The sequence below is a fragment of the Nycticebus coucang genome, chromosome 12, assembly GCF_027406575.1.
Source record: "Nycticebus coucang isolate mNycCou1 chromosome 12, mNycCou1.pri, whole genome shotgun sequence".
In the NCBI taxonomy this organism is placed as follows: Eukaryota; Metazoa; Chordata; class Mammalia; order Primates; family Lorisidae; genus Nycticebus; species Nycticebus coucang.
Genome location: NC_069791.1, coordinates 83,013,145 through 83,027,602, shown reverse-complemented (window position 1 = coordinate 83,027,602; position 14,458 = coordinate 83,013,145). Strand labels below are relative to the sequence as shown.

The following is a 14,458-nucleotide window of genomic DNA, read 5'->3' as shown; positions in this document are numbered from 1 at the left end:
AGGCAGGTGGATTGCCTGAGTTCACAGGTTCAAGACCAGCCTGAGCTACATTGAGACCCCCATCTCTAAAAACAGCGGGGCATTGTGGCGGGCACCTGTAGTCCCAGCTTCTTGGGAGGCTGTGGCGAGAGAATCGCTTGAGCCTAAGAGTCTGAGGTTGCTGTGAGCCATAACACCACAGCACTCTACTGGGGGTGACAAAGTGAGACTCTGTCCTCAAAAAAATCAATCAATCAAAGTTTAATGAGAAAAAAAAGAAAGAAAACCTTTTTCTTTTGGGTGGCGCCTGTGGCTCAAGGAGTAGGGCACCGGCCCCATATACCAGAGGTGGCAGGTTCAAGGGTTCAAATCCGGCCCTGGCCAAAGTAAAAAAAGAAAGAAAACCTTTTTCTTTTAAAGACAGGGTCTTAGGCCATATTATTATTATTATTATTATTATTATTATTATTATTTTGCAGTTTTTGGCTGGGGCTGGGTTTGAACCTGCCACCTGTGGCATATGGGGCCAGTGCCCTACTCCTTTGAGCCACGGGTGCCGCCCTTTTTTTTGTTTTGTTTTTGTTTTTTTTAGACAGAGCCTCAAGCTATCACCCTAGGTAGAGTTTTGTGGCATTACAGCTCAAAGCAACCTCCAACTCCTGGGCTTAGGTGATTCTCTTGCCTCAGACTCCCGAGTAGCTGGATCTACAGGTGCCCAGCACAACGCCCGGCTATTTTTTGGTTGTAGTTGTCACTGTTTGGCAGGCCTGGGCTGGATTCGAACCTGCCAGCTCTGGTGTATGTGGCAAGCACCTTAGCCACTTAAGCCAAGACCTTGTCTCTAAATATAGCCAGGCATTGTAGTGGTTGCCTGTAATCCCAGCTACTCAGGAAGCTGAGGCAAGAGAATATCTTGAGCCCGAGTTCAAGGTTGCTGTGAGCTATGATGCTACAGCACTCTACCAAGGACGATATAGTGAGACTCGGTCTCAAAAAACAAACAGACAAACAAAAAGATAGGGCCTCACTTTGTCCACCTAGGCTGGAGTGCAGTGGCATAATGGCATAATCATAGTTCACTGTAGCCTCTTAAACTCCTAGGATCAAGTGATCCTCTAATCTCACCTCCCAAGTAGCTGTGACTACAAGTGCATGCCACCACACCCAACTAATTTTTTTTTTTTTTTTGTAGAGATAGAGTCTCACTTTATCTCCCTTGGTAGAGTGCCGTGGCGTCACACTGCTCACAGCAACCTCAAACTCCTGGACTTAGGTGATTTTCTTGCCTCAGCCTCCCAAGCAGCTGGGACTACCGGTGCCTGCCACAACGCCTGGCTATTTTTTGTTGTTGTTGCAGTTCAGCTGAGGCCGTGTTTGAACCCACCACCCTAGGTATATGGGGCCAGCGCCCTACCCACTGAGCCACAGGCGCCGCCCAACACCCAACTAATTTTTAAAGTTATTTTAGAGACATGGTCTTGCATGTTCAGGCTGGTCTTAAACTCCTGGACTCAAGTGATCCTCTTGCCTTCACTTCTTAGGGTGAGCCACCCCACCCAGTCATTTATGCCAGTATTTTTCAAACTAAGACACATTAAAATAAATACAGCAGCTCTAAAATAAAAAACATTAGTTCAAATACTACCCCGTAAAAGTCACATTTTTTTTTTTTTTTTTTTTGTAGAGACAGAGTCTCACTGTACCGCCCTTGGGTAGAGTGCCGTGGCGTCACACGGCTCACAGCAACCTCTAACTCTTGGGCTTACCGATTCTCTTGCCTCAGCCTCCCGAGCAGCTGGGACTACAGGCGCCCGCCACAACGCCCGGCTATTTTTTTTTTTGTTGTTGTTGTTGCAGTTTGGTTGGGGCTGGGTTTGAACCCGCCACCCTCAGCATAAGGGGCCGGCGCCCTACTCACTGAGCCACAGGCGCCGCCCAAAAGTCACATTTTGCTAGTGGCTAATAGTGTCTTAGGATAAATTCGCAGAAGTGAAGTGACTGAGGTATGAGGTAAAAGGAAAGAAATACCATACCTTAATACCATACCAGTTCTTCCTAAGCAGACCTGTTGGGTTGAGGGCCAGGAGGAGAAGTCCTAGAAAGTTCCTCACTTTATCTAGGCAGTACAATGACAGTTAAAATTATAGTTCAGGGTAGTGTCCATACTTTTGGGGGATTAGTTGTACTTAGTTCCTTAATCACCCTATCAGTTTTCTCACCTGTAAAATGTGGGAAATAATAGATCCCACCACACAGACTAGCACTGGGAGCACTGACTGCAAACATGAATGCCTGATACATAAAAGTTCTGGATGAGAGTTTCCCAAATCCCTCTGAATCTTAGAAGGGTGTGTATATGGAGCATACCTGAGGTGGTAGGGCCCCCACAGCCTGGAGAACTCCCAACTGCTTCTCCTTTCCCAAAACAAAAATATTCCTTTCTCCATGCTCCCTCTGCCAGAAGTCATACAGCTCTTTCTTTGTCTAGTTAATCTTTAGGAACTATGCAGAAATCCTTAGGATCTTTCCCTTTTTACCTTTTAACATACTAATGAAATTAAGTAGAAACCACTAACAGGATGATTTGTTTTTTGATAGTTATTTACTTTTCCAATCATATTGTAAGACTAAAAATATGTCTTTTGTTTATGCTATTTCCCCCATAAACAACCCTACCAAGATACCATAAAATAAAGCTGATTTTGTTTTCATGCTGGCTGCAGTCATCAGCTGCATCAGACCTCCCGCCTATCTTTTGTCTCTTGGGTCTTCTCTTGTGTTTTCCTCAATCCCCACCGTTTCTACTCTGGTTTGTTCTCCTTCTCGGTGCAGGCTTGTGAAAGTTTCCTAGTCTGTACATAGATCTCTCTGAATCATAACCTCCAGAGAAGGAATTAGGAAACTATTTGAAACAAACACTGTCAATTGAGTCGTAGGATCTGGTAAGTTTCAGAAACATTAATCAGGGTTAAACAGCTGCTGTTACCCTGTTTCCCCAAAAATAAGACAGTGTCTTATTTTAAGGTGTGCTCCCAAAGATGCACTAGGTCTTATTTTCAGGGGACGTCTTATCTTTCCTGTAAGTAGGTCTTATTTTAGGAGGATGTCTTATTTTCGGGGAAACGGGGTATCACCTCTTGGTGAAGTCTGGAAGCTATGATGAGATGATGGATGTAAAAGTAAACAGTCATTTTCTAGCCTTGTGCTTATAAGTTGACAGGTGTTAATTTATTTATTTTGAGGCAGTCTCACTTTGTCACCCTCAGTAGAGTGCTGTAGCATCACAGCTCACTGCAACCTCAAACTCTCGGGTGCAAGGGATCCTCTTGCCTCAGCTTATCAAGTAGCTGTAACTACAGGCACTCACCACAACGCCCGCTGTTTTTAGAAATGGTGTCTCATTTTTGTTCATGTTTGGTCTGGAACTTGTGAGCTCACGCAATCCATCCCACTTGGCCTCCCAGAAAGCTAGGAATACAGGAGTGAGCCACTTGAAGGGCATTTATTAAGCCCTTATTATTCACTGCATGCTCCATCCTGTTAGGTGCTGGGGCCACTTCGGGAACAAGACTCAGGCTGTCCTTAAAAGCTCCCCAAGTTGTCCCCTTACCCTCAGTGTGTCTGTAAAATTCAGTGAGTAGGGCGACGATCAAGGAAATTGTTCACAGGCTGTTGAGGGGCAAAGGGGTGGGGACCAAGATTCAATCTGGGGGGCTCTGTGAGGTCAAGCAGAACAGGGTCTCTGCAAGCAGTGGGCCAGACGAGTGGGTACTTGAGGGTCAAAGACTGTGGCAACTAGAGGCCTCAGGATCCCATCCCTGACGCCTGCCCGGTTCATTTCCTCTCAGGGACGGACGTTAGGATCTCCCTGTGGAGCGGATTACTACTATTCCTATTTCTGGGCGCGGTGGCTCACGCCTGTAATCCTAGCACTCTGGGAGGCCGAAGAGGGTGAACTGCCTGAGCTCACAGGTTAGAGACCAGCCTGAGCCATAGACTCCGTCTCTAAAAACAGCTGGGCGCCGTGGCGGGCGCCTGTAGTCTAGTCCCAGATACCTGGGAGGCCAAGAGTTTGAGGTTGCTGTGAGCTATGACGCTACAGCACCCTACCGAGGGCAACAAAGTGAAACTGTCTGAAAAAAAAAACAAAGACTTTGCGGCGAGATAAGTCACACTTCGGTTCCACCCCCGAAGAGGATATAGGACCTGGTCCTACCCCCAGGAGGGGCACAGAGGACCCCGCAATAGTCAGATTCCAGGGGTTTCGGGTGCTCGCTCTTGTCAGGCCCAGGACGTTCTCGAGCAGTCCGCGATAGGAACTTCCAGCCCGGACGCTCCCTCTGGATCTCGTCCCGCACCGCCTCACTCCCGCCCCAAGCGCGCCACAGCCCGCTGCTCTGGGAACTACGACGCCCACGAGCCCTCGGGGCGCTGCTGCATTGTGGGACACTCTCATCCCGTCGCCCACAGCGCCGCTTGAGGAACAATCCGGCCCGGCCGCCCTAGAGACCGGGAGGAAGTAGCGGAAACCTTTCCCATCCTGCCCTGCCGGGAGACACCAGAACAGCACCCTCCGGAAGTCGCCAGAGAAGGCCATAGAAACTGGCGGCTAGAGGTGCCCAGAGTTACCTACTTCCGCCGGAAGTGGCTTCCAGCCGCCAGTGCCCTTTCTCTGTTGCAGGCGCGGGCTTCCAATACCCAGTACCCGGGCTCCAATACGACCACGATGGCGACCGCCACCCTGCTGCGTGCGACGCCCCGCCTCAGCGGTGAGGGGTCGGGGAGCGCGATAGCGGCCCAGGGACACGCGGGGGGCGTTGCAGATATCCGGGTTCGGACTCAGGTCCTGACTCCAAACCTCTGTCCTTGCAGGTCTCAGTGCCGGTCCGATCCCACTACTGCAGGGTTTGTTGCGGCCGCTGAAGTCCTCAGCGTTACCTCTCTTGAGCCGCGGTCTGGCGGTGGAGGCCAAGAAGACGTACGTGCGCGACAAGCCCCATGTGAATGTGGGTACCATCGGCCATGTGGACCATGGCAAGACCACTCTGACTGCGGCCATCACGAAGAGTGAGCGGGCTTGGGGTGGGGGCGTCCGGCAGTGCCCCAGACCTGGAGCTGGGGATGTAGGCCCAGCAGAGTGTCTGCTGGAGTAGTTTATTGTGTCCCCAGGATCCTGACTAGGGCGGGGGGTGGATCGGAAGATGCAGAAGACAGATTTCCCCTGAACATGCAAAACTGTGATGCATAAATTGGGGGACTCTGGACTCCCCTGTATCCATGGGGAATGCTTTGTAAGCAGAGGCTTTGTCCTAGAGGTGTCACAGGGCACCCCTCGAAGCTCTTTAATATGTCTTTGACCCACCATTATCTTTCCTGTAAGAGTTAAAGATTTGAGGGAGATCATTTATTTAAGTGGGAGGGACCCAGTGATGTGGCCTTGTGACCTGCTTCTAGTTCTGAAATTAGCTGAGAGGTGTGTTCTCTTCCTTCTTTAGTTCTAGCAGAGGGAGGTGGGGCCAAGTTCAAGAAATATGAGGAGATTGACAATGCCCCTGAGGAGCGAGCTCGAGGTATTACTATCAATGCAGCCCATGTGGAATACAGCACTGCCACCCGCCACTACGCTCACACAGACTGCCCCGGTCATGCAGATTACGTTAAGGTGAGGGTTACTGGGGACACTAAGAACAGGGCTGCTTCCAGTCAGGATGCTAGGCTCGGAGGGAGGAGATTAGGTATTCAATATGTTTGGATATCAGATTTGTGGACATGGCCAAAGTGGGGGTGGTGAGAAGGCAGAGAAAAGGGAGCTTCTGTTTCTAACTGCTACACTTAGCTAGCTGGATGTGGAGCAGAGGAGGTCATTGATCTAGGCTGTGTTTCCTTTCCTTCTCCTACCCAGAATATGATTACAGGCACTGCTCCCCTTGATGGCTGCATCCTGGTGGTGGCAGCCAATGATGGTCCCATGCCCCAGACTCGAGAGCACTTACTACTGGCCAAACAGGTACTTGGAGCCTGGATAGGGGCGGAAAGTGAAAGAGGAGGAACAGAGCCATACTGGATATTATCCTTATCTCTTTCCGGTCTACAGATTGGGGTAGAGCATGTCGTGGTGTATGTGAACAAGGCAGATGCGGTGCAGGACTCTGAGGTGGTGGAGCTAGTTGAGCTGGAGATCCGTGAACTGCTCAATGAGTTTGGCTACAAAGGAGATGAGACCCCAGTCATCATAGGCTCTGCTCTCTGTGCCCTTGAGGTGAAGGAAGAGTTAGGCAGAGACTGCTCCTGCAGGGGATGGGGTTGGGTTGAACATTCAGAGCTCTGCTCTGTCTGGGGAATGACTCTTGGTAAGAACAGCAGAATGGAGATTACAGTGTGCTGTTGCTTTCCTCCAACAGCAGCGTGACCCTGAGCTAGGCCTGAAGTCTGTGCAGAAGCTTCTGGAAGCTGTGGACACTTATATCCCAGTGCCTACCCGGGACCTGGAGAAGCCTTTCCTCTTGCCTGTTGAAACAGTTTACTCTATCCCTGGTAAGAACTGCTTGATCATACTCCCCTTTTTTTAGTTAAAGCTTAGTTCATGGTCTTTGATATTTTGTCCTGTTCCCTTCCAGGCCGGGGCACGGTGGTGACAGGTACACTAGAGCGTGGCATTTTAAAGAAGGGAGACGAGTGTGAGTTGCTTGGACATAACAAGAACATTCGCACTGTGGTGACAGGTATAGGAAAGATGCCTTGGAACCAAATAGCTGGCTCCAGGGTGACTTTACCCCTTACAAACCCTTTGTGCTTTCCCTTTGCTTCAGATTCTCCTTCCTTGTCCCTTCTCCCTCCTTTCTCTCTTCCCCTCTAGGCATTGAGATGTTCCACAAGAGCTTGGAGAGGGCAGAGGCAGGGGATAACCTTGGGGCCCTGGTCCGAGGCTTGAAGCGGGAGGATCTGCGGCGTGGCCTTGTCATGGTCAAGCCTGGTTCCATCCAGCCCCACCAGAAGGTGGAGGCACAGGTGAGGGTTCCAGGTGGCGGTGGGCAGAGCTAAGCCCACCTGTCCTCTGCACAGAGGCAGTAGCAGTACTTCCAGCCAAGCCCAACTCCACTCTTACTGCTTTCTCTCCTTCAGGTTTACATTCTTAGCAAGGAGGAGGGTGGTCGCCATAAGCCATTTGTATCCCACTTCATGCCTGTCATGTTCTCCCTGACTTGGGACATGGCCTGTCGTATTATCCTGCCTCCTGGGAAGGTACGGTGTGTGTAAGGAACATGGAGTGGAGGGGGCATTCTTTTTATCTTTTTTTTTTTTTTTTGCAGTTTTTGGCCAGGGCTGTGTTTGAACCTGCCACCTCCGGCATATGGGGCCTGCGCCCTACTCCTTTGAGCCACAGGTGCCACCTTGGAGGGGGCATTCTTATCAGCTCTGCCTCACTGATGGTTCCAAAGGTGTCATGTGACAAGCTGGGTGAAGAGAGGCTAGCTATTGCCATTCTCCACGAAACTAGTAGATGGAAGGGTCTTGACCAAGGCATCCTCACCCATTCTGCCCTAGGCTAAAGTATGCTAGAAGCTTAGCTATACCTCCATTTGACTACAGGAAGATACTTAGAAAAGGAAATCTTTTGAATGTTTCACTATATATGATGGCTTAGAAAATTCTATAATTAAGAAATTTTCATAACCCAGAATTTCTTTTTTTATTTTTTTTATTTTTGGCCGGGGCTGGGCTTGAACCCGCCACCTCCGGCATATGGGACCGGCGCCCTACCCGTTGAGCCACAGGCGCCGCCCAACCCAGAATTTCTTAAGCATTTTTTCTCATGAGCACAGAAACATTCATCACTGGTCCCTTTTATGTTCTCTTGTACTTTTTTTTTTTGAGGCAGAGTCTCACTATGCTGCCCTCAGTAGAGTGCTGTGACATCACAGCTCACAGCAACCTCAAACTCTTGGGCTTAAGCGATTCTTTTGCCTTAGCCTCCCAGGTAGCTAGGACTACAGGTGCCTGCTACAATGCCTGGCTATTTTTTGGTTGCAGTTGTCATTGTTGTTCAGCAGGCCCAGGCCAGGCTTGAACCCGCCAGTGTATTTGGTTGGCGCCATACTCCCTGAACTATGGGTGCCGCCATATGTTCTCTTGTTTTGAATATACTGTTTGCATCTACCTCACAGCTGGGGTAGGTGAAGCTGTCTTCAGGCAGAATCATCCATCACCCTTCTGCATTTTCCCATGACTCTTAACCTCCAAGGTGTAGTCAGCAACATTTCATTACAGTTAGAACGAAGACACTCTGAAGGCTATGCATGATCTTCTCTGCCCCCTCCAGGAGCTTGCCATGCCTGGGGAAGACCTCAAGCTTACCCTGATCTTGCGGCAGCCGATGATCTTAGAGAAAGGCCAGCGTTTCACCCTGAGAGATGGCAATCGGACCATTGGCACCGGCCTTGTCACTGACACACCAACCATGACTGAGGAGGACAAGAACATTAAGTGGAGTTGAGTCTGTGGACCTCTGCCCAGGTTCTCTGGCATTTAGGGCTGCTTTAGTCAGTGTTCCCTTTCTTGGTACCCCTGATGGTACAAACTGCAACCCGACAGAGTGCAGCAAGAAGGACACTACTTTCTCTGGTCAGTAGAGGTGGTCTACCAGGTGAGTTAGGCCAATAAACTGTTCTGTGAATAGTATGCCAGGCTATGTGTCTGTCCTTTGTGTAAGCTGGCGAGGATAAAGTACAAAAGGGTGTTGAAGACTAGACAGATATGTCGCCAGGCCCGGTGGCTCATGCCTGTAAACCCAGCACTCTAGGAGGCCAAGGCAGGTGGATCGCCTGAGCTCACGAGTTTGAGGCCAGTCTGAGCCAGAGTGAGACCCTGTCTCTAAAAATAGCCGGGCATTGTGGTGGGTGCCTGTGTCCCAGCTACTTGGGAGGCTGAGGCAAGAGAATTGTTTAAGCCCAAGAGTTTGAGGTTGCTGTGAGCTGTGATGCCACAGCATTCTATGACAAAGTAAGTCTTAAAAAATAAATAAATAGGGCGGCGCCTGTGGCTCAGTTGGTAAGGCGCCGGCCCCATATACCGAGGGTGGCGGGTTCAAACCTGACCCCGGCCAAACTGCAACCAAACAATAGCCGGGCGTTGTGGCGGGCGCCTGTAGTCCCAGCTACTCGGGAGGCTGAGGCAAGAGAATCACTTAAGCCCAGGAGTTGGAGGTTGCTGTGAGCTGTGTGAGGCCACGGCACTCTACCGAGGGCCATAAAGTGAGACTCTGTCTCTACAAAAAAAAATAATAATAAATAAATAAATATAAAGCCATCATTACTGCTCAACATCTTGAGAAAAGGAGAAATCTAGTCCAGTGAGCTTTTTGTGATTGCCTAGTAGAATGCCACAATAGGATATTGAAGAGTCTCCTAGGAGATACTGGGAATGAATTTGGTTACCACTTGGAGCCAGCATGGGCTGAGCTCAGGTGCACCTTCTATCTTTGAGTAGTTGCCAGGTTAATGGCAACTACTATTTAAACTTTTTTTTTTTTTTTTTTTGTAGAGACAGAGTCTTCACTTTACCGCCCTCGGTAGAGTGCCATGATGTCACAGGACTCACAGCAACCTCTAGCTCTTGGGCTTCTGCGATTCTCCTGCCTCAGCCTCCCGAGCAGCTGGGACTACAGGCGCCCGCCACAACGCCTGGCTATTTTTTGGTTGCAGTTCAGCCGGGGCTGGGTTATGAACCCGCCACCCTCGGTATATGGGGCTGGCACCCTACACACTGAGCCACAGGCACCACCCTACTATTTAAACTTTTTACTTTTATTTTGTAAGAGTATTTTGCTGTCACTTAGGCTGCAGTGCAGCGTCGTGATCATAGCTCGTTATAAACCCAAACTCCTGGCCTCATGTCTCTCAGGGTGCTGGGATTAGAGGTGTGAGCCACCACACCCAGCCTCCCTGTGTGGACTGACTCAGTAATCAGGACACTACAGGCATACAGTGGAGATATTGCAGGTTTGGTTCTAGACTACTGCAATAAAGGGAGTCACAAATACATATGTTTTGTTTTCCAGTGCACATAAAAGTTAGATTTACATGGGGCAGAGCCCGTAGCTTAGTGGTAGGGCGCCAGCCACATACACCAGGACTGGCAGTTCAAACCTGGCCTGGGCCTGCTAAAAACGACAACTGCAACAACAACAACGAAAAAATAGCTGGGCATGTGGCAGGCACCCGTGGTTCCAGCTACTTGGGAGGCTGAGGCAAGAGAATCTCTTTAAGCCTGAGTCTGAGGCTGTGAGCTGTGACACCACCACACTCTCTACCCAGGGCGACAGCTTGAGACTCTTTAAAACAAACAAAAAAAAAGGTTATTTACATTACAGTTGATCTTTGAACAATGAGCAAGTTAAGGATACAGACCCCCTGTAGTCAAAAATCCATGTATAACTCTTGACTACCCCAAAACTTAACTGTTGATCAGAAGCCTTACTGGTAACAGCCAGTTAATAACATACTTTGTATGTTATACATATTATATACTGCATTCTTTTTTTTTTTTTTTTGCGGTTTTTGGCCAGGGCTGGGTTTGAATCCACCACCTCCGGCATATGGGGCCGGTGCCGTACTCCTTGAGCCACAGGCACCGCCCCATATATACTGCATTCTTAAAGTAAACTAGGGAAAATATTTCAAATATCGCAGAAAATGTATTTATTTTAAGTGGATCATTTAGAAGTTTTTTTTTTTTTTTGTAGAGACAGAGTCTCACTTTACGGCCCTCAGTAGAGTGCGATGGCATCACACAGCTCACAGCAACTTCCAACTCCTGGGCTTAAGTGATTTTCTTGCCTCAGCCTCCCGAGTAGCTGGGACTACAGGTGCCCACCACAACGACCGGCTATTTTTTTTCTTTTTTGGTTGCAGTTCAGCCGGGGTCGGGTTTGAACCTGCCACCCTCGGTATATGGGGCTGGTGCCTCACGGACTGAGCCACAGGCACGGCCCTCATTTAGAGGTCTTCATCCTTGTCATCTTCATGTGAAGAGGCTGAGGAGGAAGTGGAGTTGTTGGTCTTACTGTTTCAAGGGTGGAGGAGATGAAGGGAAAGCAGGCACATTCAGTGTAACTTTTTTTTTTTTTTTTTTTTTTGAGACAGTCTCAGTCTGTCGCCCTGGGTAAAGTGCTGTGGTGTCACAGCTCACAGCAACCTCCAACTCTTGGACTCAAGCAATCCTCTTACCTCAGTTTTTCTATTTTTTTAGTAGAGACAGGGTCTTGCTTTTGCTCAGGCTGGTCTTAAACCCATGAGCTTAGGCAATCCACCTGCTTCAGCCTGCCAGAGTGCTAAGATTACAGGCGTGAGCCACCACACCTGGCCTCAGTGTAACTTTCATTGAAAAAAATTTGCACATAGGCAGCGCCTGTTGGTCAGTGGGTAGGGCACCAGCCACATACACTGAGGCTAGTGGGTTCGAACCCAGCCCGGGCCAGCTAAAACGATAACTGCAACAACAAAAAAATAGCTGGGCGTTGTGGTCCCACCTACTTGGGAGGCTGAGCCATGAGAATCAATTAAACCAAAGAGTTTGAGGTTTCTGTGAGCTGTGACGCCAAGGCACTCTACTGAGGGCAATAGCTTGAGACTATTATTTTTTGAGACAGAGCCTCAAGCTGTCGCCCTGGGTAGAGTGATGTGGCATCACAGCTCACAGCAACCTCCAACTCCTGGGCTCAAGCAAGTCTCCTGCCTCCACCTCCCAAGTAGGTGGGACTACAGGCGCCCGCCACAATGCCCAGCTATTTCTTGGTTGTAGCCATCAATGTTGTTTGGTGGGCCCGGGGTGGATTTGAACCCGCCAGCTCAGGTGTGTGGCTGGCACCTTAGCTGCTTGAGCCACAGGCGCCGAGCCGCTTAAGACTATCTTAAAAAAAAAAAGATAAATAAAGTCTGCATATAATGGACCCATGCAGTTCAAACCCATTTTGTTCGAGTCAACTGTATACTATATAAAGTGTGCAATAGTATTATGAGTTAAAAAACCATACACATATCCATACATACGCTAATTAAAAAATATTTTATTGCTAACAAGAATGCTGACAGACATGAATTGAACACTTGCTGTTGGGAAAATGGCATTGGTAGACTTGCTCAATGCAGTTTCCACAAACCTTCAATTTGTAAGACACACAAGCACAATAAAGCAAAGTGCAATAAAATGAGGTTGCCTGTATTTTATTCATCTCTAGATCCACTACATGAGGTACTTGATATGAATAAAATCTCAGCAAGTTAAATAAATCACTATTGTATCACTGGTTCCAAACACAGGAGGTTGATAATTACGTTTCATTTTCAACTTTTACCAAGATTTAAAACTAAAAAAAAAGGCTATGGGTGGCTCCTGTGGCTCAAAGGAGTAGGGCACCAGTCCCATATGCTGGAGGTGGCGGGTTCAAACCCAGCCCCGGCCAAAATCACAAAAAAAAAACGAAACAGAATGACAACTGGGGCAGAATGACGACTGATGCTCAAAAAGCAACATTGAACAGGGATTAATGAACAAGCCCCCAGAGGGAACATTTCTGGGCCCAACCTGAGAGGTGTTTTGAGAAACTCAACCTTGTCAGTAACTCCAGTGCAAAAGCAAACTAAGCAAAGCAGGTGAGCAGGAAAGAGGATGTAATGAACTCTGCAGAAGATACTGTCCAGTGTTTATCCTCAGTGTTAGGCTGAGAGGTTTCACAAGGGAATTCCTGACTGGATGAAAACTAAAGTTTCCTTCCAACTTTGACATTTCTGCTCAAAGGCTGGGCTCAGTGGCTTGCCCCTATAGTCCTAGCACTCAGGAGGGTGAAGCAGGAGGATCGCCTGAGCTCAGGAGTTTGAGACCAGCCTGAGTAACAGTGAGACCCCCATTTCTAGTAAAAATAGAAAAATTAGCCAGGCATGGTGGTAGGTTATTGTAGTCCCAGCCTCCACACAGGATGCAGAAGCAGGAGGATGGCTTGAACCCAGGAGTTTGAAGTTGCTGTGAGCTAGAACACCGTAGCACTCTACGCTAGGTAATTTATACACTATTCTATGTACCATGATGAAATCTTACCATTCTGCTCTGTCCCACTCTGGATGCGACTCATACCATACTTTTGCCTGTTTGACCCCGAAACGAGTGCCGTGCCTAACGAACTATCGTGTATTTAGGGAAAAACAGCATATACAGGGCTTGATGCTGTGTGGTTCAGACATCCACTGGAGGTCTTAGAACATTTCCCCTGATGGCAAGGGAGAGTATTATATAAGATGACCAATTACAACCTATCCATAATCCTCCCATAAAGCAAAGAATCAAGGTAAACTAACACATACACGATTTCATAGGGCTAGAGACCTGTATCTCCACCTGCACTTCAAGCATCCTGAGCCCAACTGAAGGCTTTCATGCTCCTCTTGCTGACACCATTCTCCTTCACCCCCACCCCAGACTTGAGAGCTTTCACATGGAAACGTACCCTGTTTTTAACAAGTAGCAACCAAATAAAATTCTTTAAGAGATGAGGTCTCCTCTGGCTTAGGCTGCTCTTGAACCTGTGAGCTCAGGATCCATGCACCTTGGCCTCCCAAGTGTTAGGATAGATGTAGGCTACTGTGCCCAGCCTTTTTTTCTGTTTTTTAGTCTCACGCCTCTGCCCTTGGCAGAGTGCCATGGCATTATAGTTCACAGCAACCTCAAACTCGGGCTCAAGCGATTATCTTGCCTTAGCCTCCCAAGTACCTAGGACTACAAGCGCCCACCACAAAGCCTAGCTATATTTTTAGAGACAGGGTCTTGCTCAGGCTGGTCTCAAACCTGTGAGCTCAATCCACCCACCTTGGCCTCTCAGAGTGCTAGGATTACAGGTGTGAGCCACCGCGCTTGGTCTTTAAATCATCTTGGCTCAGCAGTCTGTGGCTCAAGTGGCTAAGGCGCCAGCCATATACACCCAAGCTGGCAGGTTCGAATCCAGCCTGGGCCCGCCAAACAACAATGATGGCTGCAACCAAAAAATAGCTGGGCATTGTGGCAGGCGCCTATAGTCCCAGCTACTTGGGAGGCAGAGGCAGAAGAATCACTTGAGCCCAGGAATTGGAGGTTGCTGTGAGCTGTGATGCCACGGCACTCTACCCAGGGTGACAGCTTGAGGCTCTGTCTCAAAAAAAAAATTAAAACAAAAAAAACATCTTGCCTCACCCTCCAAAGTAGCTGAACCTACTGGCATGCACCAACACCCAGGTAGTTTTTCTATAAAACTCCCTTCCTAATATACTCTATCCCCCTAGCATGCCCATCTTTTTACCAAGTTTCAGATCCCCCAACATCTAACCATTATTTCTGCCCTCGTCTCAACCAGTGTTTTCTGGCTTTGGTCCAAGCTGAAACCACCATGCCTAGCAGCAAGCACCAGCCTCGCCCTCACAATCCTTTAAGGGGGAAAATTATCATTTTAAAGATA

General features: G+C 48.6%; 1 protein-coding gene across 1 annotated transcript; it reads left to right on the top strand.

Moving 5' to 3' along the window:
• The first annotated feature begins 4,515 nt into the window (after nt 1-4,515).
• On the top strand, nt 4,516-8,663 carry TUFM (Tu translation elongation factor, mitochondrial). Its single transcript, XM_053557022.1, has 10 exons — nt 4,516-4,748; nt 4,852-5,046; nt 5,475-5,641; nt 5,882-5,986; nt 6,074-6,238; nt 6,381-6,513; nt 6,597-6,701; nt 6,836-6,987; nt 7,102-7,221; nt 8,300-8,663. The coding sequence occupies exons 1-10, from the start codon at nt 4,706-4,708 to the stop codon at nt 8,471-8,473; spliced, it is 1,359 nt and encodes a 452-aa protein (XP_053412997.1). The 5' UTR covers nt 4,516-4,705; the 3' UTR covers nt 8,474-8,663.
• The last annotated feature ends 5,795 nt before the right edge of the window (nt 8,664-14,458 follow it).